The sequence below is a fragment of the Macaca mulatta genome, chromosome 11 (genome assembly GCF_049350105.2).
Source record: "Macaca mulatta isolate MMU2019108-1 chromosome 11, T2T-MMU8v2.0, whole genome shotgun sequence".
Lineage (NCBI taxonomy): Eukaryota > Metazoa > Chordata > Mammalia > Primates > Cercopithecidae > Macaca > Macaca mulatta.
This window is the reverse complement of record NC_133416.1, coordinates 128,677,355-128,705,262: the sequence shown is the minus strand read 5'-3', so window position 1 is coordinate 128,705,262 and position 27,908 is coordinate 128,677,355. Positions and strand designations below refer to the sequence as shown.

Sequence of the window (27,908 nt, the reverse complement as noted above, 5' to 3'; positions counted from 1 at the left end):
CAATAAAAGATCTGCTATTTGGCCGGGCGCGGTGGCTCACATCTGTAATGCCAGCACTTTGGGAGGCCGAGGTGGGTGGATCACGTGAGGTCAGGAGTTCAAGACCAGCCTGGCCAACATGGTGAAACCCCATCTCTACTAAAAATACAAAAACTAGCCAGGCCTGGTGGCAGGCGCCTGTAGTCCCAGCTACTCAGGAGGCTGAGGTAGGAGAATGGCTTGAACTCGGAAGGCGGAGGTTGCAGTGAGCTGAGAGCGAGAGCACGCCATTGTACTCTAGCCTGGGCAACAGTGAAACTCCGTCTCAAAAAAAAAAAAAAAAGATTTGCTATTTTGTGGAGAAAAGAAAAGGGAAAAGAAGTGGAAGAAATGAATTCTGAAATGTTAATTGTGATGCGTTTTTTAAAAATGTATTTTTTAAAAAGAAGAAAAGAAAGAAACTCATTAACCTGGACTAGTCAGTAACTTCCATAGAGGGAACCTTTTTTGCACTGGAATAAAGTTAATGAAAACCTTCTGCCTAAATAGTCTGCCCTCTAGTGTCACTATTTAACATTGCCATCTTAGTGCCTGGCCTCTTTCATTACTTCTAAGAACAACAGGCCGTTCAGTGGAAAGGAAATTAGGTCATTAGGCCAGAGAGTCCCTAAAGGAGTTTTTGGAGGTAAAAATGGGGATGCAGAAGCTATTTTTCGTATTTCAAAAAGCCAGAAGGCAGTTGTGCCTTTGCTGGATGAAAGACTACATAGGATTACTAAAAGTCACGTTTGCTTTCAGATAGAATTCAGGCCGCTCAGTCAGGTGACACTGGTTTATACTGTTGCCTCGATATGCCTGTGTTTTTAATGAATAGAAATAGGAAAATTGGTCAATTATTTTTTAGTAAATAGAATTAAGTAGATAAAACAACTTTCAAACATGGAGACTATCTTGGAAATAATAAAATCATGTAAATAATGGCAAAAGGTGGGAAATTACTAATTCAAAGATCCCTTTGCCCCCCCACCTGCCCTGTGGTTTTTTACCAGTTGAGAGAAGTATAGTGTTTGCTATAGGCATCCTTGAATACAGACTATAGCATGTATTAATGGGAGTATAGTGTCCACAGTTCAATAATGGAGACGTCTATCCCTTTCTCTGTGTGTCAGGCAGCACCTAGGGAATTCTTTTTATTTCTGGTTGTCAGGTTTTTTTTTTTTTTTTTTTAAGAGACAAGGTCTCACTCAGTCACCCAGGCTGGAGTGCAGTGGTGTGATCATAGCTAACTGTAACCTGAAACTCCTGGGCTCAAGCAAGCAAGCCCTCTCAGCCTCCTAGCTATGACTACAGGCATGCACCACAATACCCAGCTAATTTTTTTTTTTTTTTTTTTTGAGATGGAGTCTCGCTGTGTCACCCAGGCTGGAGTGCAGTGGCCGGATCTCAGCTCACTGCAAGCTCCGCCTCCTGGGTTTACGCTATTCTCCTGCCTCAGCCTCCCGAGTAGCTGGGACTACAGGTGCCCGCCACCATGCCCAGTTAGTTTTTTGTATTTTTTAGTAGAGACAGGGTTTCACCGTGTTAGCCAGGATGGTCTCGATCTCCTGACCTCGTGATCCACCCGTCTCGGCCTCCCAAAGTGCTGGGATTACAGGCTTGAGCCACTGCACCTGGCCTTAATTTTTTTTTTTTTAATTATTTTTCATAGAGATAGCATCTTGCTATGTTGCCCAGGCTGGTCTCAAACTCCTGGCTTCAAGCAATTGTCCCACCTTGGCCTTCCAAAGTGCTGGGATTACAAGCATGAACCACTGGGCCCACCCAGTTGTCAGGTTTTAAAAGGGACACAGACAAGCTGAAGCTTGTGTGGGGAACAGTCTCAGGGTGTTGAGACATTCAAAGCCATATCATATAAGTAATGTGGGAGGGATGTGAGTTGTTTAGCCTGGAGAAAAATGACTTATCCAAGCATGTGTTGGACATCTTTATGTAGTAAAAGGTCATGTGAAAAGAGCTTAGATTGATCGAGGGTATGGCTACGGGAGAAGATTGAGAGCTGGTAATTAAGTGTAAGTTAAAGGACAAAATATTTCTGCTCATTATAAGGAAACAGTTTCCCCTTATTGAACCCTCTGAGGAAGGCATCAGTGGGGTGCAGCGGCCTAGACCAAAGATGTTATTAAGGGTATTCAAACATCAGATTGATGGTTGTACCCAAAAATGTTTAAGGCGCCAAAAAACTCCATGATTTTTGCGACATTCCATGATATCTTGTAATAACTAACTGCAGCCTCGCCACCTGGATTCAAGTAATTCTCCTGTCTCAGCCTCCCAAGTAGCTGAGACTACAGGTGCGTGCCACTACGCCCGGCTAATTTTTATATTTTTAGTAGAGATGGGGTTTCACCATATTGGTCAGGATGGTCTCAAACTCCTGACCTCAGGTGATCCACCTGCCTCGGCCTCTCAAAGTGCTGGGATTACAGGCGTGAGCCACTGTGCCTAGCCACAAATAATACTTTGATGAACAGAATTTCTTCTTTTTATTTGTAAAAATATAGAGATGAGGTTTCGCTATGTTGCCCAGGTTGTTCTTGAATGCCTGGTCTCAAGTGATCCTCCAACCTTGGCCTCCCAAAGTGCTGGGATTACAGGCATGAGCTACTGCACCCATCTCAGAATTTGTCTATGTTTACAGTATTATCAATGGGTAGACAGCTAATTGCACAGAATATAAACAAGGAAAGGTAGATTTTTATTAATGTGTACATTTTCCTTAATTCCTAATTTATTCAGGCCCAGCCTTCTTTGTTTCTGGTCCTGGATCTATGGGCCTGTGTAAATCTTTGTCACTTAGCTAAAAGGATTTCTTGAAAATCCTTGTAGTTATTTATTGAGCATTTACTGTGTACTAGGCACTATTATAGGTACTAGGGATACAGCAGTGAAAAAGAAAAAAAAAACCCTGTTATAGAGCTTATATCAGGGGAGGTAGGGAATAAACAATGCTAAGCATAGTTGTAATATCTCAGGTAGTGATAGGCCAAGATAAGAGGTTAGAAAGTGATGGCAAAGTGCTCTTGTTTGCTCTTGTTTTCCTGAGTAACACTCTTACTCCAGATACATGCATAGATCACTCACTCCTTCAATTTGTAAATCTCTGTTTAAATATAAAGGTAGCAGATCAGCCCTCCTTGATCTCTGCCAACTTAATATTTGAACAGACATTTAAAGGAAAAAAATATTACAGAAGTGGGAATCCCCAAAATACTTTCTAAAACTAGCTTTGGGCTGGGCACTATAGCTCATGCCTATAATCCCAGCACTTTGGGAGGCCAAAGAAGGAGGATCGCTTGAGGCCAGGAATTGGAGACCAGCCTGGGGAACACAGTGAGACTTTATCTCTTTAAAAAAATTAGCTGAACATGGTGGTGTGAGCCTGTAGTCCCAGTCACTTGGGAGGCTGAGGCAGGAGGATCGCCTGAGGCCAGGAGTTTACCAGCCTGGGGAGCATAGTGAGACTCTTTATCTATTTAAATAAAAATTAGCCTACCAGGCATGGTGGTGAGTGCCTGTAGTCCCAGCTACTCGGGAGGCTGAGGTCCATCGCCTGAGCCCAGGAATTCGAGGCTGTAGTGAGCTAGGATTGCGCTGCTCTACTCCAATGTGGGTGACAGAGGGAGACCCTGTCTCTAAAAAACAAACAAAAAAGTGATTTTGAAAAATGATAAAAGTAACAAATGCACATAGTAAGAAAAAAGTTCAAATAATGTAGGAGGGAATGCCATGAAAAGTAAAATATTATGTCCTCTCCTTGCCCCTCCCCTCAGCAGTGCACCTTTAAAATAAACGTCTTAGGAGCAGAGATAAAAGTCTTTGCTTTATGCCCTTTTCGTAGAAATTCCCCTTAGAAGAGACATGTCCTATATTTCCACTGTCAGTGTTTTCTGCTGCTGGGGTTGGGGCATGCCTCTGAGAGAATAAGCCCAGAAATAGTTACAGCTTCCAACCCAGAGACCTGCACTTGGATGACTGTGTACACATGACTTCCTGCTATGGTTGCTTATGCATGTTTGTGATTATTAATGAGATATTAATGTTTAGTCTGTCATTAGTCAACAGGCAGAGCTCGCCCTGCAGGAGGCAATTAGGATTGCCCAGGAGTCCAACGATCACGTGTGTCTCCAGCATTGTTTGGTGAGGCCGTCCTCTGGTCTTGGGAGTTTTGTTCACGGGTTGAGTTGGCCTTCACAAGGCCCCATTTGAATTGGGTTGTTTTGCAGTTGGAGCAGAGATCTTCAGCAGTAAAAGGAAACAAGTTAGGTGGTCATGGGAATTCAGAAAGGGCAACCTAGCTTTACTTATCTTTCTTAATTCATGACATCTGTGTTGCTTTTGGCATATATCTGGTCTACAAAGTTTAATGCAACTTGCCATGAAAGAAGAGAAAAAACCTTTATCACATTTAGGACTGGCATTAACAAAAGATATATGCTACACTTAGTAACTGGGTGAGATGTAGTCCTGTAATAGCAAAATCACCAAGCACAAGTGGAACACAGAAGCTACTTGACAAGCACCTGAGAATCTTATTTCTCAATTAAAGGCCATCTAGGAGCTTCATGATTTTTTTCTGAAACACCTGCCCCTCAGTGGCTGGCAGGTGAAGCAGAACAATGACTCGTTTATTTCAGCCTGGCTTTAATGGTGTTGATATGTTTGACAGGTCTCATTGAGATTCTTGATATTTCTTGAAAGAGTATCTGAGAGGATTCATTTTGTCCCTTTTAAATTCCTTCTTATGACCACATTGATATTTCACTAGAACATCAGCCCATTGCCATTGTTATGATATATTTTGATGATTTCTCTTGCCAGAGCTGGCTTTATGTGCTGGGGCAGAAGAGATCCGATAGCTATGTTCTGCTGGAGCATTCGGTGAAGAAAGCAGTACATTTTGGGTTACCGGTAAGGCTCATCTTTCTGTGCTGTGAGATTGTTTCCATAAATGGTCGAGCCTTTGTCTCTTTTTCTGCCCACCTCTGTCATTAACCAGCGATAGATTTAGAATGGGTTTCAAAGTGTGGTTTTATTCTTGGCAGTTTCATATGACTTTAATTATTAATCAGACCACAAAATTCTGTGTGGTAGGTTTTTCTCTGTTCCCTGTATCCTAATAACATCTGTGGAAATTCCCTTTACCAATTTGATAAGAGATTGTTGTTTAGTTTATTGAGCAACATTAATTTTAGCACATAGTCACTTAGAAAAATTTTAGCAAAGGCTTATTTTTAAACCAGGGATTGGTGAACTTTCCAGCCCTTAGGCCAAATCTGGCTTTCTGCCTACTTAGGGGCTTCAGGCTGAGTGGATTTTACAATTTTAAGTGATTGGGGAAAAAATGAACAACAGAGAAGAAATGTGTGACAGAAACCAAATGTGGCCTGAAAAATCGAAATTATTTACTCTCTGGCCCTTTATAGAACAAGTTTGCTGATCCTTGTTTTAAACAATAAACAAAGCCAGGAACCAATAAACCTGACAGGCAGATTTGTCCTTTCTCGTTTTGAGTGATAGGGAAGGCCGTGAATTATAGTCCTCAATGACATACACAGAGGGACATTGAAAAGACTTATCTGGCCAGGCGCAGTGGCTCACACCTGTAATCCCAGCACTTTGGGAGGCTGAGGTGGGTGGATCACCTGAGGTCAGGAGTTCGAGACCAGCCTGGCCAACATGGTGAAACCCGGTCTCTACTAAAAACACAAAATTAGCCGGGTGTGGTGAAACATGCCTGTGATCCCAGTTACTTAAGAGGCTGAGGCAGGAGAATCGCTTGAACCTGGGAGGCGGAGGTTGCAGTGAGCCGAGATTGCGCCATTGCACTCCAGCCTGGACAACAAGAATGAAATTCCATCTCAAAAAAAAAGGAAGCACAAGCTTGGAGAACCTTATTCTCAGAAACACCTATTGAAAACTAGACCATAGGCAGTGGGACTGCTTAAGCATTCTGTCTTATGAAGTTTGTGACAGACTTTGGTAAAATAGAAAGTAATTATGTGTAGTAATTTAATGTATACACTTTAAAATCTGGGCCTGGCGCGGTGGCTCACGCCTGTAATCCCAGCACTTTGGGAGGCCAAGGCGGGTGGATCATGACGTCAGGAGTTTGAGACCAGCCTGACCAGTATGGTAAAAGCTCGTCTCTACTAAAAATACAAAAATTAGCCGGGCGTGGTGGCGGGCGCCTGTAGTCCCAGCTAGTTGGGAGGCTGAGGCAGAAGAATTGCTTGAACCAGGGAGGCGGAGGTTGCAGTGAGCCAAGATTGCGGCACCGCACTCCAGCCTGGGTGACAGAGCAAGACTCCATCTCAAAAAACACCCAAAAACCAAAAAACAAATCTGTAGCTTGTCCTTTGATTCACACCTGGGAAAGAAACTTATACATACAGAATTGATTATAATGACAAAAGTGGCTCCTTGAACTAAGTGTAGGCTTAACTACAATTTTTGCCATGAATTTAAGCTGGCATTTTTTTTTTTTTTTTTTTTTTTTTTTGAGACGGAGTCTTGCTCTGTCCCCCAGGCTGGAGTGCAGTGGCCACATCTCAGCTCACTGCAAGCTCCGCCTCCCGGGTTTACGCCATTCTCCTGCCTCAGCCTCCCGAGTAGCTGGGACTACAGGCGCCCACCACCTCGCCCGGCTAGTTTTTTGTATTTTTTAGTAGAGACGGGGTTTCACTGTGTTAGCCAGGATGGTCTCGATCTCCTGACCTAGTGATCCACCCGTCTCGGCCTCCCAAAGTGCTGGGATTACAGGCTTGAGCCACCGCGCCCGGCCTAAGCTGGCATTTTTTAGTTGAGCTTTCATCCTTGAAGATGACACCAAAAGTTAATGACAAGATAATTTTGTTGCTCATGATAGGCATCCTTTTTTGATCTCCTATTACATATGTGCACAGCACTGTTTGACATCTATTATTTCATTGTAATCCTTACGATAATTCTTTATGATAGGTTTGATGCCCATTTTACAGATGAGGAAGCTGAGGCTTAGCTAAGAAGCTAAGTGACTGGCCCTAAGTCACACAGTAAGTAGCAGAGGCAGTGTTTAAGTCCAGGTCCATCTAATGCTAAAGCCCTGCTGGCTCTTTCCCGTGTACCCTCTGCCTCTCTCCCAGACCCAGTTTTTCAGGAACACATCTCGTATGGATCAGGGTTAAGGCCAGGTTATAGGTACTTTCCTTTTAAATAGTGCTGTCACTGTGCATGTGCTGAAATGTGAAATCCACCACATTTCTGAAGAGCAAAACAAATTCTGTCATGTAATCTCTATCTTGGGTCGTGGGTATATCTGTCCCCTTAGTACCTCGCCTCCCTGGGAATACAGTCCCTTGTTCAACAGAGAGCTTTTGCTGGGAAGACGGCAAACAAGCTGATGGATGCCCTAAAGGACTCCGACCTCCTGCACTGGAAACACAGCCTGTCAGAGCTCATTGATATCAGCATCGCACAGAAAACGGCCATCTGGAGGCTGTATGGCCGCAGGTAGGTCTCCCAAGGCCCTGGGGGTGTAAATCCTTTAGAGAGAAGCAGGAGCTAGCAAACTGGTTCTGTGAAAGGCCGTACATACAAGATTTACCCGCCTTGGGCAGACGTTGTTCCTGCAGGGGATTAGACAAAATGTTTTATAGTCTAAAACATTTTGTATTTTGCACAGACTGAAAAGTTTTTTCCCATGCGTGTTCCTTCTTACTCCTCCCAACCACTCTGTGAGGTAACGGGTGGGTGATCTCCATGCTGGGAGAGTAAACCAAGGTTCACACATCTGATCTACCCGAGATTGCAAACGCAGTTAACAAGTGACAGAGAAAGGACTCAAACCCATGTCATCTGACTCCAAGCACCGGGCTCCTCTGCTCTGTGACAGGAACCTTTCTTCCTGTTCATAGCAGGCATGATCCATGGTTGCTCTAGTTGAGTGTCACCTGAACCCCAAAGCTATTATGTAAAGAAACTTGCTTTTCTGTTAACTGAGGTGTTTTCTGTGGAATATTTTCAGCTTCTTGCGTACTTTCCCATTTAGCCACTTTTAGCCTGGAAGTAAACTTTGTTGCGGGATTTTAATCCTGGAGTTCTGTTGCTACCTCACCCCTCTCTTAGACAGTCTGTTTCTAGGAATTCAGTAATGAAAGGAAGTGCCTTTTTTTACCAGTCTTGTTTTTGTATTTCAGATAATTTTTTGGCACGATGTGCTCTGAAACAGCTGCAGACACTGGCCACTGCTTACATTGCCAGAGCAGCCTGTGCCAGGATGGCATCGGGTCTGAATTCACCCGTGAAAACTAATTAACATACTATGACTGCAGGGACCATGGGGTGGGGGCGGGGGGATCTGGGAGCACGCACTCCCAGCTGTGCCCTAACCACTACGTGTCTCCTCGCGCTGCACATCCAGGATGCTTTTCTGCTTTTCTTATCCTGAGGGCAGGGTTGCTGGCACTGGGAGGCAGCTGCTCCCAAGAAAGCCAGAGCCTGTGAGGTGTTTGACTTTACGCCTCCACTCAAGATAGCTGACGGGCATGGCCAAAGGGCAGCCAGGTCTGCTGCTGAAAGGAAATCCTGTTCCCTCTCCCCACCCAGCACCATGGCCCTGCAACAGGCCCAGATGTTGCTGAGCATGAACAGCCTGGAGGCGGTGAATGCGGGCGTGCAGCAGAACAACACGGAGTCCTTTGCTGTCGCACTCTGCCACCTCGCAGAGCTACACGCGGAGCAGGTAGGCAGGTGGCCGGGCCACGTGCTTCTGGGGCAATGGAGGCTCTACCATTTCTCTCCTCTAGTGCTTGAGGAAAGCACTGGACACGTGTTGGACAGGTCTGCTCAACGATGTGGCTGAAAGAGTGAAACCCCACCAGTGGAAGGGGACCAAGTGTGGAGTCTGCAAAGTTGTTTGAATTTGGGGTGTTTTTTTGGCATCAGTGAAGGGAATTCTAAGAGGTCAGCCAGTTTCATGTAACTAAGGAAATAAATAGGATTCTTTGACATTTAAGGTAGTAGAGGTTTGTGTGTTTTAGGAGAGAGGAGAGTATAATAGAAGTATAGCTGAGATCATAGTAACTAATGTTGGTTGTAAATTTCTTCTGTGCCAGTCCCTGTGCCTATTTTATGTGTACTGTCTTATAGAATCCACTTCATAGGCTCAGGTTTGTTGTTATCCTTGTTTCACAGAACTAAAGACTGAGGTCGTGGGAGCTAAATCCTGTATCCAACACCCATAAATGTCAGAGACAGGTTTCCAACCCAAACCTGGTTGACTCTAAAAAAGAGCAGTGGGAATGGGACATAATCTTGATGACTTCCAGCCCAAGTAATCTGACGAGATTCTCTTTATATGGGATCAATTAGTGTATCTCTTCTGCTACTGTAGGCTTTATCTTCCCTTTGTTCAAAATGTCTTCTTTCATGGGAAAGAGTCAGGGAAAGCTATTTTATCTAAAGCCCTCCATCTCACTAAACACTGCCGTGGCAATCCAGACGTTTCCTTGATCATATTTTTCTCTTCCTCTTTGTGATACCTGTTACTGTTAGATTGCATCATAATACTCAATATTTCCCTAATTGCAGCCTAAAGATTTTTGAGTGATTTCCACTCCTTTCAGAGGTCTAGAAATACTTCCCTATAGCAAACATGTTAGCATTTTACAGTCTCTTACATGGCTGTGTAAACTGAGGGGTGGATGGGCCCTGACTGATGGGTTCCATGGCGCTTTGCCAGCTGGTTTCTTCCCGTGCCTGGGAAGCACCGCCTGTGTTTTCTGAGGTTGAAAGGGCTGGCTGGTTGCCTTCCCCCCGGGAATGTTGCAGGTTTGTCTCTCGCTTGTTTCTTCCCTCTTTGTGGCACTGGCACCTCTTTAACATCACTTCACTTTCTTTCCTGGTGCCATGGATAAGAGGAGCATCTGGTAATGAATGAGTTGGTGAACATATTGAAGTATTTAGGTGTTTTTTTTTTTTTTTTTTTTTTGAGACAGAGTCTCTTTCTGTCACCCAGGCTGGAGTGCAGTGGCTCAATCTCGGCTCACTGCAAGCTCTGCCTCCCAGGTTCACACCATTCTCCTGCCTCAGCCTCCCAAGTAGCTGGGACTACAGGCACCCATCACCATGCCCATCACCATGCCACCAGCCTATTTTTTTGTATTTTTAGTAGAGACGGGGTTTCACCACGTTGGCCAGGATGGTCTCTATCTCTTGACCTCGTGATCCACCCACTTCGGCCTCCCAAAGTGCTGGGATTACAGGCATGAGCCACCATGCCTGGCCAATATTTAGTTTTTTTTGAGACAGAGTCTTGCTTTGTCACCCAGGCTGGAGTGCAGTGGCATGATCTTGGCTCACTGCAACCTCCGCCTCTGGGGTTCAAGCAATTCTCGTTTCTCAGTCTCCCGAATAGCTGGGACTACAGGTGTACACCACTATACCCGGCTAATTTTTGTAGTTTTAGTAGAGATGAGATTTCACCATGTTGGCCAGGATAGTCTCAAACTTCTAGCCTCATGTGATCTGCTTCCTCAGCCTCCCAAAGTGCTAGGATTATAGATGTGAGCCACTGTGCCTGGGAAAATTATTATTTTTTACTATTAGAATAGAAAACTACTTTTCAAAAACCTTAGTCTTGGTTCAATTCTTTTTTTTTATTTTTAATTTTAAATTTATTTTTAATTTAATTTTATTTTTTTGAGAGGGAGTCTCACCCTGTCACCTAGGCTGGAGTGCAATGGTGCGATCTCAGCTCATTGCAACCTCCACCTCCTGGGTTCAAGTGATTCTCCTACCTCAGCCTCCCAAGTAGCTAGGATTACAGGTGTGTGTCACTACACCCAGCTAATTTTTGTATTTTTTGTAGAGATGGGTTCTTACCATGTTGGCCAAGCTGGTCTCAAACTCCTGATCTCAAATGATCCATCCACCTCAGCTTCCCAAATTGTTGGGATTACAGGCGTTAGCCACCGTGCCCAGCCAATTTTTAATTTTTTTTGAGACAGGGTCTCGCTCTATCACCAGGGCTGGAGTGTAGTGGTGCAATCACAGCAAACTGCAGCCTCAACCTTTTGGGCTCAAGTGATCCTCCCACCTCAGCCTCCTCAGTAGCTGAGACTACAGGAGCATGCGACCACACAGTTAATTAAAATATCATTTTGTAGAGATGGAATCTCACTATGTTGCCCAGGCTAGTCTCAAACTTCTGGGCTCAAGCAGTCCTCCCACTTCAGCTTCACAGTGTTGGGATTACCACACCCAGTGTATTTTTTATTTTTTTAAGAGATGGAGTCTCACTGTTGCCCAGGATGGAGTGCAGTGGCACAATCAGAGCTCACAGCAGCCTTGAACTCCACCTCAACCTGCCCAGTAGCTGGGACTATAGGTGCACACCACCTCACCCAGCTAATTATTTTAATTCTTGTTTCTTAGAGATGGAATCTTTCTGTGTTGTGTTGCCCAGGCTGGCCTTGAACTCCTGGCCTCAAGTGATCCTCCTGCCTTGGCCTCCCAAAGTGTTAGAATTTCCAGGTGTGAGTCACAGTGCCTTGTGGCTCAATTCTTTAGCTTTGTAACTTTGTCCAAGGCCATTTGTTAGAATTTTGTGTTTTTTTCCTGGGAGTAAGACCCTAAAAAGTAACCATGCTCTTTGGGTCTCTATTAGTAATGCCATCTGCATCCCCCTTTCACCTCTGGGCTTATGTGAAAAACCTGCTGATCCAATCATTGTTTGGCTTCAACAGCCAGGGTGTGTTAGGAAGCCTTTTAGTACACAACTAGAAGGTAGCTGCCTTTTTGTTTTAAGTCAGTCCTTTACCCTTTTCTTCATCTTGCCTTAGATCTTTCTAGTTTTAGAACATCAGCCATGTGGATATATATACTTACTGGGCTGATGACTGTCACATTTTTAATTAGACAAGTTAGACTCGCACCTGTGAAATTAAGTTTGGCCAGCTGCAGAGAAGGCAACTTTATCATGAGTCTCCAGTTACTCTTTTATTTCTTTTGTATCTGCTTCTGAAACTTTCCTCCAAGTCAATTTCATGGTGCACTTTGTTTTGTGGTATGGGAGTAATTGGGGTTTTGGTAAGCCTATAAATAAGTTATGGAGCTCAGAACTGCTTTCTGAGCTTCCTCTTGCAACCCAGAGGAAGTAGAGTGAATTCCTTCTCTAAGATAACCATTCTCCTTTTCTCTTTCTGTGTAATTCTAGCTCATCTTATATCATTCCTCTCTCAGTCTCAGGAATTGTAGGCCACAGTGGGAATGTTTTTGGGGGATACTGCAGGATCTGTATCCCCATGCCCGACTCTGTGTGGCAGTCATGAAAATAATTGGTGAGACTGGCCAGTTAAAATCACAGGAATAATGATCTTTTGTTGTAATTCAATGTAATTTCTGCTTACTCACTTCAAATAAAAGTCCACTTGTGGCCTGAGCTTCTATGTAGACAAAAAGAGCATTACCTCATGAAAGGATTGAGACAAATTGAAAAGATTTCAGGATCAATAAGATAAACCTCCCAGCTGGGCGCTGTTTATCTTTATACTTGTAATCCCAGCACTTTGGGAGGCTGAAGCAGGCAAATCACTTGAGCTCAGGAGTTTGAGACCAGCCTATGCAACATGGCGAAACCCCGTATCTACAAAATATACAAAAATTAGCTGGATGTGGTGTGTGGTGGCGCACGGCTGTAGTTCCAGCTACTAGGGAGGCTGAGGTGGGAGGATTACTTGAGCCTAGGAGGCAGAGGTTGCAATGAGCTGAGATTGCATCACTACACTCCAGCCTGGGCAGTAGAGCAAAACCTTGTCTCAAAAAAAAAAAAAAAAAAAGATAAACATCCCAACAATATAAGAGTATTAAAAAAGTGATGAATGTATATTCACAGAAAAAGCATGGCCCAAAAACATGAAAACATTTCAATCTAGTCATTGAAATTAAATTTAAAGCAGTTAAGGTACTACTTTCACCAATTATATAAGCAAAGATACTTCAGTATTAGGGGAAGAAAAGCACATAGAGTTTTGGTATGAAAGTACTTGGTACATTTCTATAGGGTAATTTAGTAATATATCTCAAGGAACTTAAAAGTGCCTGTCATTTCTACTTCTAAGGTTTTTTGTTTGTTTGTTTGTTGTTGTTTTGTTTTTGAGATAGAGTTTCGCTCTGGGGCCAAGGCTAGAGTACAGTGGCATGATCTCGGCTCACTGCAACCTCTGCCTCCTGGGTTCAAGCAATTCTCCTGCCTTTGCATCCTGAGTAGCTGGGATTACAGGCGCATGCCACCACGCCTGACTAGTTTTTTTGTACTTTTAGTAGAGACGAGGTTTCACCATGTTGGCCAGGCTGGTCTCAAACTCCTGGCCTCAAGTGATCTGCCCTCCTTGGCCTCCCAGAGTACTGGGATTATAGGCGTGACCCCTGCATCCAGCCTACTTCTAAGGTTTTATGCTAAGGAAATAATTGGACAAGTATGCAAAGCTGTGTGCACCAAGATATTCATTGTAGCATTTTTTAAATGGAAAATATTAGAAATAACCAAAATATCAAAAACTAGGAGATTATTTTCATGTACCATAATTGATTTACCCGATAAAATACTATGATGATACAGATCTGTATTTATTGACATTGAAAGATTTATTCATTCAACAAATATTCATTGGATGCCTACCATGTGGTAAACAGTGTTATAAGTAATTTATAAAAATATATGTAAGCCAGGCGTGGTGGCTCATGCCTGTAATCCCAGCATTTTGTGAGGCTGAGGTGGGGAGATCACCTGAGGTCAGGAGTTCGAGACCAGACTGGCCAACATGATGAAACCCTGTCTCTACTAAAAATATAAAAATTAGCTGGGTGTGGTGGTGTATGCCTGTAATCCCAGCTACTTGGGAGGCTGGAGCAGGAGAATTGCTTGAACTTGGGAGGTGGAGGTTGCAGTGAACTGAGACCGCACCACTGCACTCCAGCCTGGGTGAGACAGTGAGACTCTGTCTCAAAAAATATATATATAATTATTTTTGGAATAATTATATATTTTCAGTTTATGTGCATAAAAGAAGCATGGGAGATATGCCACAACATTAATTGTGATTATCTTTTCTGAGATTAAAAGTAATTTGTCACCAGGTGTGGTGGCTCAAGCCTGTAATCCCAGCACTTTGGGAGGCCGAGGTGGGCAGATTACGAGGTCGGGAGTTTGAGATCAGCCTGACCAACATGGTGAAATCCTGTCTCTACTAAAAATACAAAAATTAGCTGGGCATGGTGGTGTGTGCCTGTAGTCCCAGCTACTTGGGAGGCTGAGGCAGGAGAATCGCTTGAACCTGGGAGGCAGAGGTTGCAGTGAGCCGAGATCTCGCCATTGCACTCCAGCCTAGGCGACAGAGTGAGACTGTCTCAAAAAAAAAAAACCAAAACAAACAATAAAAACAACAACAACAAAAAAAACCCAAAAGTAATTTGTCAGCTGGGCACATTGGCTCATGCCTGTAATCCCAGCACTTGAGGAGGCTGAGGTGGGTGGATTGCTTGAGGCCGGGAGTTTGAGACCAGCCTGGCCAAACATGGCAAAACCCTGCCTCTACTAAAAGTGCAAAAATTAGCTGAGTATGATGGCACATGCCTGTATTTGTAGCTATTTGGGAGGTGGGGGCTAAGGCATCAGAATTGCTAGAACCCAGGAGGAGGAGGTTGCAGTGAGTCAAGCTCACGCCACTGCACTCCAGCCTGGATGACAGAGCAAGATTCTGTCTCAAAAAAAAAAAAAAAAAGTATTTTGTGTAGCCAGGTGTGGTGGCATGCACCTGTATTCCCTGCTACTCGGGAGGCTGAGATGAGAGGATTGATTGAGCCTAGGAATTTGAGGCTGCAGTGAGCTGAGATCAAGCCATTGCACTCCGGACTGGGAAACAGCAAGACCTGTCTCAAAAAAAAAAAGAAAAGAAAAGAAAAGAAAAGAAAAAAGTAATTTGTCTGTTCTTGTTTACATGTATTTTGTAAGTGTTTTCCTAGAATGGATATGTCTTATGTGTGTAATTTAAAAAAATTTTTTTTTTTTGAGATGGAGTTTCGCTCTTGTTGCCTAGGCTAGAGTGCAATGGCACGATCTTGGTGCACTGCAACCTCTGCCTCCCGGGTTCAAGCGATTCTCCTGCCTCAGCCTCCCAAGTAGCTGGGACTACAGGCATGAGCCACCATGCCCAGATAATTTTGTATTATCAGTAGAGACGGGATTTCTCCATGTTGGTCAGGCTGGTCTTGAACTCCCGACCTCAGGGGATCCACCCGTCTTGGCCTCCCAAAGTGCTGGGATTACAGGTGTGAGCCACCATGCCTGGCCTTGAAATTTTTTAAAAAATAAAATGTATTAGTCTTTTAAAAATGGCCCTTAGAAATTTGAGTCTCTGGCCGGACACAGTGGCTCACGCCTGTAATTCCAGCACTTTGAGAGGCCGAGGTGGGCGGATCACGAGGTCAGGAGATCGAGACCATCCTGGCTAGCACAGTGAAACCCCGTCTCTACTAAAAATACAAAAAAATTAACCGGGCATGGTGACGGGCGCCTGTGGTCCCAGCTACTGGGGAGGCTGAGACAAGAGAATGGCATGAACCCGGGAGGCGGAGCTTGCAGTGAGCCAAGATGGTGCCACTGCACCCCAGCCTGGGCAGCAGAGCGAGACTCTCTCTCAAAAAAAAAAAAAAAAAAGAAAGAAATTTGAGTCTCTGACCAGTCTCTCTCAGGGTGCTGCACCAAGAACAGGTGAATCTGTCACCGTCTGTGCATGGTGCAGCAGGTGTGGCTTCAACACAGGTTATGCTGATCAAATTGTGTCTTTCTACTTTAGGGCTGTTTTGCTGCAGCTTCTGAAGTGTTAAAGCACTTGAAGGAACGATTTCCGCCTAATAGTCAGCACGCCCAGGTAATCTGCCTTTTGCATGGTATTAGATTTATTTCTGATAATAATAGCTTTTATTATAATATAAAGTGGGATATAATCTCCCCTCAGAAAAATAATATTGAGCTAAAAAGGAACTTGTCAAAGGATGTTTACAAGTATGATATTACTTATACAAAGTTTAAAAACACAGGCTTACACTCTATGTTGTTTAAAGACAAGTGTATATGTTGTAAAAGTATAAAAAACATTAGGCCGGGCGCGGTGGCTCACGCCTGTAATCCCAGCACTTTGGGAGGCCGAGGCGGGCGGATCACAAGGTCAGGAAATCGAGACCACGGTGAAACCCCGTTTCTACTAAAAATACAAAAAATTAGCCGGGCGCGGTGGCGGGCGCCTGTAGTCCCAGCTACTCAGGAGGCTGAGGCAGGAGAATGGCGTGAACCCGGGAGGCGGAGCTTGCAGTGAGCCGAGATTGCACCACTGCACTCCAGCCTGGGCGACAGAGCGAGACTCTGTCTCAAAAAAAAAAAAAAAAAAAGTATAAAAAACATGAATAAGAATGATAAATACCAAATTGAGTGCCTACTTTGAAAAAAGAGAAAGGGAAGTAGAATTTGCAAAGGACTTCATCGGTATCTAATAGTATATGAAGCAGATAAAGCAAAATGTGAGTTGACAAAGTTGATGGTTGGCACACATCTATCTACTGTTTTATTCTCTGTGCTTTTTCACATACTTGAGATATTTTTAAAAAATTTTAAATACCCCCAAAAAAGAATGTGAGTGAATTATTGTAAGGGTATTTGCTAAGCAATCCAAAATATTTTTATATACTCATTGAGTAAGATAAACATTTGCCATTTTGTACTTAATTGTGTTTTTTTTTTTCTTACTAGTTATGGATGCTATGTGATCAAAAAATACAGTTTGACAGAGCAATGAATGATGGCAAATATCATTTGGCTGATTCACTTGTTACAGGAATCACAGCTCTCAATAGCATAGAGGGTGTTTATAGGTAAGAAACCTTGAAAATCTAATCCCAGAATAAAATAATTGGTAAATGGTTTTGTTTTTGTTTTATATGTGCATTAACTTATTTTAGCTTAGAAAAAAACTTTTTTTCCTATTTATTACTGGGAATAAGAAAATACAGATAAGCAGCTGGGCGTGGTGGCTCACACCTGTAATTCCAGAACTTTGGGAGGCTGAGGTGGGCGCATCACTTGAGGTCAGGAGTTTGCGACCAGCCTGGCCAACATGGTGAAACCCTGTCTCTACTAAAAATACAAAAAATTAGCGAAGTGTGGTAGGCACCTGTAATCCCAGCTACTTGGGAGGCTGAGGGAGGATAATTGCTTGAACCCACAAGGCGGAGGTTGCAGTGAATCAAGATCACATCACTGCACTCCAGCCTGGGCAACCGAGTGAGACTCTGTCTCCATAAAAAAAAAAAAAAAAGAAAAAAGAAAATACAGACAAGTAAAATTAAGAAAATAAGTATCTCCCAGAGATAATCATTAACATGCTGTTATCTATAATTCCAGAATTTTTCCTGCCTGCATATATGTATGTGTGTATACACAGCATGCTCACATACATGCTTACACACACATTCATACACGCATACACTTTATTCTTTCAACAAAAATTAAATCAGGCACAGTTTTTCCCCTTGGGAGGTTTATAGTCTAATTGAATAAATAGCGATTCTTACCCTCAAAGTGACTAGTTAAAATATTTGTGTTCATTTTGATTCTGTTTCAGGAAAGCGGTTGTATTACAAGCTCAGAACCAAATGTCAGAGGCACATAAGCTTTTACAAAAATTGTTGGTTCATTGTCAGAAACTGAAGAACACAGAAATGGTGATCAGGTAAGGGGTCTCTTGTGCATCTCATGGAGACATGGTGGTGGATCTTCTCATCCTGTGTTTTCCTCTTTACGGTCAGTGTCCTACTGTCCGTGGCAGAGCTGTACTGGCGATCTTCCTCCCCTACCATCGCGCTGCCCATGCTCCTGCAGGCCTTGGCCCTCTCCAAGGAGTACCGGTTACAATACTTGGCCTCTGAAACGGTGCTGAACTTGGCTTTTGCGCAGGTAAGCCGATCTCTGTTTTTATAGCACATATTTGTGCTCAGGAGCTGGTGAGTCTGTGACTACTTTTGAGTATTGAAAGGATAATAATGAGTTTTCATTTGTTCATATTGAAGTCTGGAAAGGTAGTCTTCATGTGCTAGCCCTCCAAAGAAGCCTGTGGAGGTGTGAATGTGGTGGCTAACTGACACCTTCCAGTGGCGCTGGCTTTCCTGAGCTGTGTATTCAGTAAGGGGGACTTGCCTCTTTAGTGAGAACACCTGCCTCATATTAATGATTAGCTGACACAGAGTGATGCTTGATTTAGCAACAAGGGGGAGTGAATAAAGAAATGAGGAACACGGATGTTCATTGAAAACTTTTGGAAATCAAATTGTATTTTATGTTTGTTTTCTTTCTCCCTTAGTAAAGGCCACGAAGGAATTGACTCTTCATTTTCATCTATATTCCCTGGTACCTTATAGGCCCTACACATAGAAGGCTTTCAATAAATATTAATCAATGAATGAGTGAAGGTCAAACTCTTGCAAGAATTTATTAATTAAAGGGGAGGTCTCCAAACTGGCTGTACATTAGAATTATTGTGGAGATTTAAAAAATATCTTCATACCTGAGGACTTGCCTCAGACCTACGGAGTCAGAATCTCTAGGGGTGGAGCTAAGGAATCTGTTTCTTACCGCCTTCCTTAGTGATTCTTTTTTTGTTTTTTTCTTGAGATAAAATGTACATGGCCAGGCGTAGTGGCTCACGCCTGTAATCCCAGCACTGTGGGAGGCCGAGGCGGGCAGGTCACAAGGTCAGGAGTTCGAGACTGGCCTGGCCAGCATGGTGAAACCCCATCTCTACTAAAAATACAAAAATTGGCCGGGCGCGGTGGCTCAAGCCTGTAATCCCAGCACTCTGGGAGGCCGAGGCGGGCGGATCATGAGGTCAGGAGATCGAGACCATCCTGGCTAACACGGTGAAACCCCGTCTCTACTAAAAAAAATACAAAAAACTAGCCGGGCGAGGTGGCGGGCGCCTGTAGTCCCAGCTATTCGGGAGGCTGAGGCAGGAGAATGGCGTGAACCCAGGAGGCGGAGCTTGCAGTGAGCTGAGATCCGGCCACTGCACTCCAGCCCGGGCGACAGAGCGAGACTCCGTCTCAAAAAAAAAAAAAATACAAAAATACAAAAATTAGCCAGGCATGGTGGCGCATGCCTGTAATCCCAGCCACTCAGGAGGCTGAGGCAGGAGAAGGCAGGAGAATCACTTGACCCTGGGAGGCGGAGGTTGCAATGAGCTGGGATCGTGCCACTGTACTCCAGCCTGGGCAACAGAGTGAGACTCCGTCTCCAAAAAAAAAAAGTACATAATATGAGATTTACCATTTTAACCATTTTAAAGTGTACATTTCAGTGGTTTTGAGAATATTGACAACATTGTGCAACCATAACTGCTGTCTAATTTCAGACTATTTTCATTACACAAAAAAGGAAACTGTACCCATGAAGCAGGCCTTCCCCAGTCCTCCCTTCCCCTGGCTTCTGGTGACCTCTAACTGCTTTCTGTCTCTGTGAGTTTGCCTCTGCTGAACAATTTGCATAATCAGGCTCATATAAATGTGGCTTGTTTTGATTGGCTTCTTTTACTTAGCTTGATGTTTTCAGGTTTTATCCGTGTAGTAATAGGTATCAGTGCTTCATTCTTTTTCATGGCTGAATAATATTTCACTGTATGGTTAGATCACATTTTGCTTATCCATTCATCAGCTGATGGACATTTGGGTCTTTTCCACCTTTTGGCTATTATAAATAGCGGCTCTTACCATTTCTGTACAAGTTTTTGTTTGAATACCTGTTTTCATTTGATGCCTATGAATGGAATTGCTGAGTCATGATAATTTTGTGTTTAACTTCTTAAGGAAATGCCACAGTGGCTGTACCATTTTCTTTCAACCAGCAATGTGTAAGGGTTCCAATATCTCCACAATCTTGCCAACCCTTGTTATTTTCCATTTTTTATTATTATATCCTTCTTAGTGGGTATGAATTGGTGTCTCATTGTGGTTTTAATATGCATTTCTCTAATGACTAATGATGTTGAGTATCTTTTCATGTGCTTATTGACCATTTGCATATGTTCTTTGGAGAAACGTCTATTCAGATCCTTTGCCTGTTTTCTGAGTTGTCTTTTTGATGTTCACTTGTAAAAATTATTTATATATTGTGGATACTGGACCCTTATCAGATATATAATTTGCAAATATTTTCTCCTATTCTGTGTTTGGTCTTTTCACTTTCTTGATAGTGTCTTTTGATATACAAAAGTTTAAAGTTTTTATGAAGTCCAACTTATTTTTATTTTGTTGCTTATGCTTTTGGTATCATATCCAATATACTGACAAATCTAATGTCATGAAGATTTTCTTCTATGTTTTCTTCTAACAGTATTATAGTTTTAATGCTTATGTTTAAATCTGAATAATTTTGAGTTTATATATACTATGAGATAGGGCTCCACTCTTACTCTGCTGCATGCAGATATAGGTTATTCTGGCACCATTTGTTGAAGACTTTTCTTTCCCCATTTAATGGTTTTGGCACCCCGGTTAGAAACCAATTGATCAAATAAAAAAAATTGATTGTAAATATATAGATTTATTTCTGGACTCTGAATTCTATTCCCTTGATCTATATGTTATCCTTATGCCAGTACCACATTGTTTTGATTACTATAGCTTTGTACTAAGTTTTGAAATTAGGAGGTGGGAGTCTTCTTTGTTCTTTTTCAGGATTGTTTTGGCTATTCAGCATCCCTTGCAATTATATGTTGATTTTAGAATTAGCTTGTTCATTTCTGCAAAAACAGTAGTTGTAATTTTGATAGGGATTGTATTTGAATCTGTAGGTCAGTTTGGAGAATATTGCCATCTTAATACTATTGTCTTCCAACCCATGAACACAGGGTGTCTTTCCATTTACTTGGATCTTTAATTTACTTCAACAATGTTTTGTAGCTTTCTGTGTATAAGTCTTTCACTTCCTTGGTTAAATTTGTTCCTAAGTATTTTATTCTTTCTGATGGTAATTTAAATGAAATGTTTTTAAAAATTTATTTTTGGATTGCTCATTGTTAGTGTATATTGATCTTATATCCTGTAACTTTGCCAAACTTATTACCAGTAACAGGTTTTGGAGATTTTTTATGGTTTTGTATGTATAAGATCATGTCATCTGCAAATAGAGATAGTTTTACCTCATCCATTCCCACTTAGATGCCTTTATTTCTTTTTCTTGCTTAAATGCTTTGAGTAAAACTTCCAATATATGTTGAATAAATGTGGCCTGAGTGTGTGTCTTGGCTGGACTCACTGTCTCACACCTATAATCCCAGCACTTTGAGAGGCCGAGGCAGATTACTTAAGGCCAGGAGTTCGAGACCAGCCTGGACAACATGGTGAAACCTCGTCTCTACTAAAAATAGAAAAATTAGCTGGGTGTGGTGGTGGTGCATGCCTGTAATCCCAGCTACTAGGTAGGCTGAGGACTGAGAATTGCTTGAACCCAGGAGGTGGAGGTTGCAGTGAACTGAGATCATGCCACTGTACTACAGATTGGGCAATAGCGAGACTCCGTCTCAAAAAAAAAAAAAAAAAAAAAAAAGCATGTTCTTATTTTGTTACTGTAGGGGGAAAGCTTTCAGTCTTTCATCATCAAATGTCATGCTCGCTGTGGGTTTTTTGTAGAGGTTGAGGAAGTTCCCTCTACTCCTAGTTTATTTTTTTTTTCATGAAAAGGTATTAGATTTTGTCAAGTGTTTTTTCTGCATTGATTGATTTGATCATATTTTTTTGTGTGTGTTTGTTTTTGAGACAGGGTGTCTCTCTGTTGCCCAGGCTGGAGTGCAGTGGCGCAATCTTAGTTCACTGTAACTTCTGTCTCCCAGGTTCAAACAATTCTTGTGCCTTAGCCTCCCAAGTAGCTGTGATCACAGGTATGCACCACCACGCCCTGCTAATTTTTGTATTTTAGTAGAGACAGAGTTTTGGCACGTTGGCCAGTCTGGTCTCGAACTCCTGGCCTCGTGATCCACCCACCTCTGCCTCCCAAGGTGCTGGGATTGCAGGTGTGAGCCACAGTGCCCAGCCCGATTTTTTCTTTCACTTTATTTATATGTTATATTTGTGGATTGAATTACCTTGCATTCCTGGAATAAATTTCACATGATCAAAGTGTATGATCTTTTTAACATGCTGTTGGATTTGGTTTGCAAGTATTTTGTTGATAATTTTTGCATCTGTATTCATAAGGGATGTTGATTGATCTGTAGTTTTCTTGTGATATCTTCCTTTGGCTTTAGTATTAGGGTAATAGTGGCCCCACAAAATGGGTAAGGAAGTATTCTCTCCTCTCCTTTTTTTGGGAAGAATTTGAGGATTGGTGTTAATTCTTTAAAAGTTTGGTAAAATTCACCAGTGAAGCAGTCTGGCCCTGGGCTTTTCTTTGTTGGAAGTTTTTTGGTTACTAATTCAGTCTCTTTAGTTGTTATAGGTCTATTCGGATTTCCTGTTTCTTCTTGAGTCCATTTTAGTAGTTTGGTCTTTCTAGAAATTTGTTCATTTTATGTAGTTTATCTAATTTCTTGCATAGAATTGTTCATGGTATTCTTGTATAATCCATTTGACTTTTGTAAGGTTGTTAGTAAAGTCCACACTGTTGTCCCTGACTTCAGTCATTTGAGTCTTCTCTCTTTTTTTTCTTGGTCAGTCTAACAGTTTGTCAATTTTGTTGATCTCTTCAAAGAACCAACTTTTAGTTTTATTGATTCTCTCTGTTGTTCTCTTAGTCTCCATTTTGTTTATCTTCACTTTAATCCTTATTTTTTCCTTGGTTCTGTTAGTTAGCTTTAAGTCTAGTTTGCTTTTCATTTTCCAGTTTCTTTCTTCCTTTTTTTTTTTTTTTGAGATGGAATTTAGCTCTTGTCACCCAGGCTGGAGTGCAATGGTGCAATCTTGGCTCACTACAACCTCTGCCTCCCAGATTCAAGCAATTCTCCTACCTCAGCCTCCCGAGTAGCTGGGATCACAGGCGCATGACACTACGCCCGGGTCATTTTTATAATTTTAATAGAGACGGGGTTTCTCCATGTTGGCCAGGCTGGCCTTGAACTCCTAACCTTAGGTGATTCACCCGCCTTGGCTCCCAACATGCTGGGATTACAGGCGTGAACCACTGCGCCTGGCCTCTTTTTCTAGTTTCTTAAGGTGGAAGATTCACTTATTGATTTGAGATTTTCCTTCTTTTATAATATAGGCCTTTACAGTTACACATTTTCTTGAGAACTATATTTCATAAGTTTTTACTTTATCCCACAAATTTCATAAATTGGAGTCTGTGATTTTTTTTTTTTTTTTTTTTTTGGACTCAGAGGCTTGCTCTGTCATCCAGGCTGGAGTGCAGTGGCTCACTGCAACCTCTGCCTGCTGAGTTCAAGCGATTCTCCTGCCTCAGCCTCCCAGGTAGCTGGGATTACAGACACGTGCCACCATACTCAGGTAATTTTTTCTTTTTTTTGAGACGGAGTCTGTCTCTGTCGCCCAGGCTGGAGTGCAGTGGTGCCATGTCAGCTCACTGCATCCTCCGCCTCCTGGGTTCAAGTGATTCTTCTGCCTCAGCCTCCCTAGTAGCTGGAACTACAGGCATATGCTACCACACCTGGCTAGTTTTTTTTTTTTTTTTTTGTATTTTTAGTAGAGATGGGGTGTCATCGTGTTAGCCAGGATGGTCTCAATTTCCTGACCTCGTGATCTGCCTGCCTTGGCCTCCCAAAGTGCTGGGATTACAGGTGTTGAGCCGCTGTGCCTGGCTACCTGGGTAATTTTTGTATTTTTAGTAGAGATGGGGTTTCATCATGTTGGCCAGGCTGATCTTGAACTTCTGCCCTCAGGTGATCCACCTGCCTCAGCTCCCAGGGTGCTGAGATTACAGGCGTGAGCCACTGTGCCCAGCCAGAGTCTGGTATCTTTATACATCTCATTGCACTTTCTAATTTCCCTTGTGATTTATTCTTTGACACATTGGTTATTTAAGGGTATATTAATTTCCACATATTTGTGAATTTTCTAATTTCCTTCTGTTACTGATTTTTGATTTCATGTGATCAGAGAAGATTATTTGTATGATTTCATTCTTCTTAAATTTATTGAGTGTTATTTTGTGGCCCAACACAGTTCCATATGCACTTGAGAATAACTTGTATTCTGATGTATCATTGGGTGGCATACTTTATATATCTGTGTTAGGGCCAGTTCATTTGTAGTGTCATTCAGGTCTTCTCTTTCCTTGCTGATCTTCTAATTTTTCTATCGGTGATTAAAAGATGGGATATTGGCCGGGCGCGGTGGCTCAAGCCTGTAATCCCAGCACTTTGGGAGGCCGAGATGGGCGGATCACGAGGTCAGGAGATCGAGACCATCCTGGCTAACACGGTGAAACCCCGTCTCTACTAAAAAATACAAAAAACTAGCCGGGCGAGGTGGCGGGTGCCTGTAGTCCCAGCTACTCAGGAGGCTGAGACAGGAGAATGGCCCGAACCCGGGAGGCGGAGCTTGCAGTGAGCTGAGATCCGGCCACTGCACTCCAGCCTGGGCGACAGAGCGAGACTCCGTCTCAAAAAAAAAAAAAAAAAAAAAAAGATGGGATATTGAGCTCCCCAACTATTATTTTGGTTTTTGTTTTGTTTTATTTTGTTTGAGACAGAGTCTCACTCTGTTGCCCAGGCTAGAATGCCGTGGCACAATCATGGCTCACTGCACCCTCAACTGCCAGAGCTCCAGTGACCCTCCCGCCTCACTCTCCTGAGCATCTGGGATTACAGGTGTGCCCTACCATAGCCAGCTAATTTTCTGTATTTTTGTAGAGATGGGTTTTTGCCATATTACCCAGGCTGGTCTCAAACTCCTGGTATCAAGAGATCCACATGCCTCAGCTTCCCGAAGTGCAGGGATTACAGACGTGAGATACTGTGCCTGGCCTATCATTGTTGAATTGTCTATTTCTCCCTTCAATTCTGTCAGTTTTTGTTTCATATGTTTTGGAGCACTGTTGTTTGTTTGTTTATAATTGTTGTATCTTGATGAATCGACTGTTTCATGAGTATATAATGTCCTCCTTTTTCCTTGTCTCTTGTAACAATTTTTTTTGTTTGTTTTTTGAGACGGAGTCTCGCTGTGTCACCCAGGCTGGAGTGCTCGAGTGCAGTGGCGTGATCTCGGCTCACTGCAAGCTCCACCTCCCAGGTTCACGCCATTCTCCTGCCTCAGCCTCCCGAGTAGCTGGGACTACAGGCGCCCGCCACCATGCCCAGCTAATTTTTTGTATTTTTTAGTAGAGACGGGGTTTCACTGTGTTAGCCAGGATGGTCTCGATCTGCTGACCTCGTGATCCGCCTGCCTTGGCCTCCCAGAGTGCTGGGATTACAGGCAACAGTTTTTAACTTAAACTCTATTTTGTGTGATACTCATATAGGTAGTCCAGCTTTCTTTTGGTTATTGTTTGCATGGAATATTTTTCTATCCTTTTGCTTTCAGCTTATTTGTGTCTTTATTTTATTTTTTTAGAGACAGGGTCCCACTCAGTCGTCCAGGCTGGAGTGCAGTGCTGCAATCATAGCTCACTGTGACCTTGAGCTCCTGGACTGATGGGATCCTCCCACCTCAGTCTCCCAAGTAGCTAGGACCACAGGAAAGCACCATCATGCCTGACTAATTTTTAAAATACTATTTGTGTCTTTTAATCTAAAGTGAGTCTCTTGTAGACAGCATATAGTGTATACTTAAAAAAATTTTTTCTGACAATTTCAGCCATTTTTTCAGTTATACCAAAAAACGAGTGTAACTCATTTACATCTAATGTCATTACTTCTAATTTGATTTTTTTTTTTTTTGAGATGGAGTCTTACTCTGTCACCCAGGCTGGAGTACAGTGGTACAATCTCTGCTCACCACATCCATTACCTCCTGGGTTCAAGTGATTCTCCTGTCTCAGCCACCCAAGTAGCTGGGATTACAGGTACGTGCCACTATGCCCGGCTAATTTTTGTAATTTTAATAAAGGCAGGGTTTCACCATGTTGGCCAGGTTGGTCTCGAACCCCTGACCTCAAGCGATCTACCCACCTGCACTGCCCAAAGTGCTGGGATTACAGACATGAGTCACTGCACCTGCCTTGTTTTCTATATGTCATATCTTTTTTGTCCCTCAGTTCCTCCATTACTGCCTTCTTGTGTGTTAAATAGATGTTTTCTAGTTTTATTTTATTTTGAGACAAGGTCTTGCTCTGTTGCCCAGGCTGGAGTGCGGTGGCACGATTGTGGCTCACTGCTACCTTGACCTCCTGGGCTCAAGTGATTCTCCTGCCTCAGCCTCCTGAGTAACTGAGACTACAGGCATGTGCAACCATGCCCAGCTAATAGTTTTAAATTTGTTTTTTGAGACAGAGTCTTGCTATGTTGCCCAGGCTGGTCTTGAACTCTTGGCCTCAAGTGACCTTCCTGCCTAATGCTCCCAAAGTGTTGGGATTATAGGCATGAGCCACTGTGCCCAGCTCTAGTGTACCATTTTAATTCTCTCTTTTTTTTTTTTTTTAAACATACTAACACCAACGGGAATCTCTTGTTTCTTTTGCTCTATTCTTTTGAGCTATTTTCCGAATTGTTACTTTTCTCCCACCTAGTTCAACTCCTCAGAATCACCAAGCTAAAGGATATTAATGCTGGATCTTTTTGTAAAGACGGAAACCTTTCCATAGTGTGAATAACCACTCCCTGCTGTATTTGTCATAGTCTGAAATCAGATTGTCACATATTGTGTTTTCTAGGAGTGTGGTGCCTGTTTTAATGTAGTATACATGTCAGGTAAAAGATAAGCCAGAGATAGCCATTCAGGAGAGAACTGCCAGAAACGAAGCCTTTCCTGGTGAAGGGCAGTGGGTTTGGGTATGTACAGTGCCGTAATGTTTCTTTTTCAGCTCATTCTTGGAATCCCAGAACAGGCCTTAAGTCTTCTCCACATGGCCATTGAGCCCATCTTGGCTGACGGGGCTATCCTGGACAAAGGTCGTGCCATGTTCTTAGTGGCCAAGTGCCAGGTGGCTTCAGCAGCTTCCTACGATCAGCCAAAGAAAGCAGAAGGTAGGAAGCTGTACAAAGACTGTTGGGCAATGCTATTCCAGAAAGCATTGAAAGTTTAGGACCCAGAAGAAGAAAAGACATTAAATTTGGAACAGCATTTAAGTTCTGAGTGTTCACAAATATATATTAAAATTTCATGCAGCATTTAAAGTGCTTTCACATGCATGATTGGCAGGAAGACTGAGGACAAGTGAATGGTTATTTTAACCCAATAGAGCCAAGTACCGGGCTAGAAGTCAGGACTTAAAGACCATTTTTTGGTTTTTGGTTTTTGTTTTTTGAGACGGAGTCTTGCTCAGTCGCCCAGGCTGGAGTGCAGTGGTGCGATCTCAGCTCACTGCAAGCTCCACCTCCCGGGTTCACACCATTCTCCTGCCTCAGCCTCCTGAATAGCTGGGACTACAGGTGCCCGCCACCGTGCCCGCCACCATGCCCGGCTAATTTTTTTTTGTATTTTTAGTAGAGACAAGGTTTCACCGTGTTAGCCAGGATGGTCTTAATCTCCTGACCTCGTGATCCACCTGCCTCGGCCTCCTAAAGTGTTGGGATTACAGGCGTGAGCCACCAGGCCTGGCCTTTTTTTTTTTTTTTTTTTTTTTTTGAGACAAAGTCTCGCTCTGTCGCTCAGGCTGGAGTGCAGTGGCGCGATCTTGGCTCACTGCAACCTTCACCTTCCAGGTTCACGCGATTCTCCTGCCTCAGCCTCCTAAGTAT

At 42.9% G+C, this 27,908-nt stretch overlaps 1 protein-coding gene across 11 annotated transcripts in view; it reads left to right on the top strand.

Moving 5' to 3' along the window:
• Positions 1-27,908, top strand: part of ANAPC5 (anaphase promoting complex subunit 5) — a 47,018-nt gene that overhangs the window by 18,131 nt on the left and 979 nt on the right. For 5 of the 11 annotated variants that reach the window (XM_077955494.1, XM_015152987.3, XM_077955496.1 and 2 more), the window contains exons 8-16: positions 4,095-4,176; positions 4,858-4,947; positions 7,385-7,527; positions 8,623-8,758; positions 15,873-15,947; positions 16,823-16,944; positions 17,694-17,801; positions 17,878-18,025; positions 27,032-27,194. In XM_077955494.1, the coding sequence (XP_077811620.1) occupies positions 4,095-4,176; positions 4,858-4,947; positions 7,385-7,527; positions 8,623-8,758; positions 15,873-15,947; positions 16,823-16,944; positions 17,694-17,801; positions 17,878-18,025; positions 27,032-27,194 (1,067 nt within the window). Of the gene's footprint in view, positions 1-4,094; positions 4,177-4,857; positions 4,948-7,345; positions 7,528-8,622; positions 8,759-15,872; positions 15,948-16,822; positions 16,945-17,693; positions 17,802-17,877; positions 18,059-27,009; positions 27,195-27,908 lie in introns of all 11 variants that reach the window. The other 6 variants (XM_015152986.2, XM_077955495.1, XM_015152988.3 and 3 more) reach the window with 3 other exon arrangements.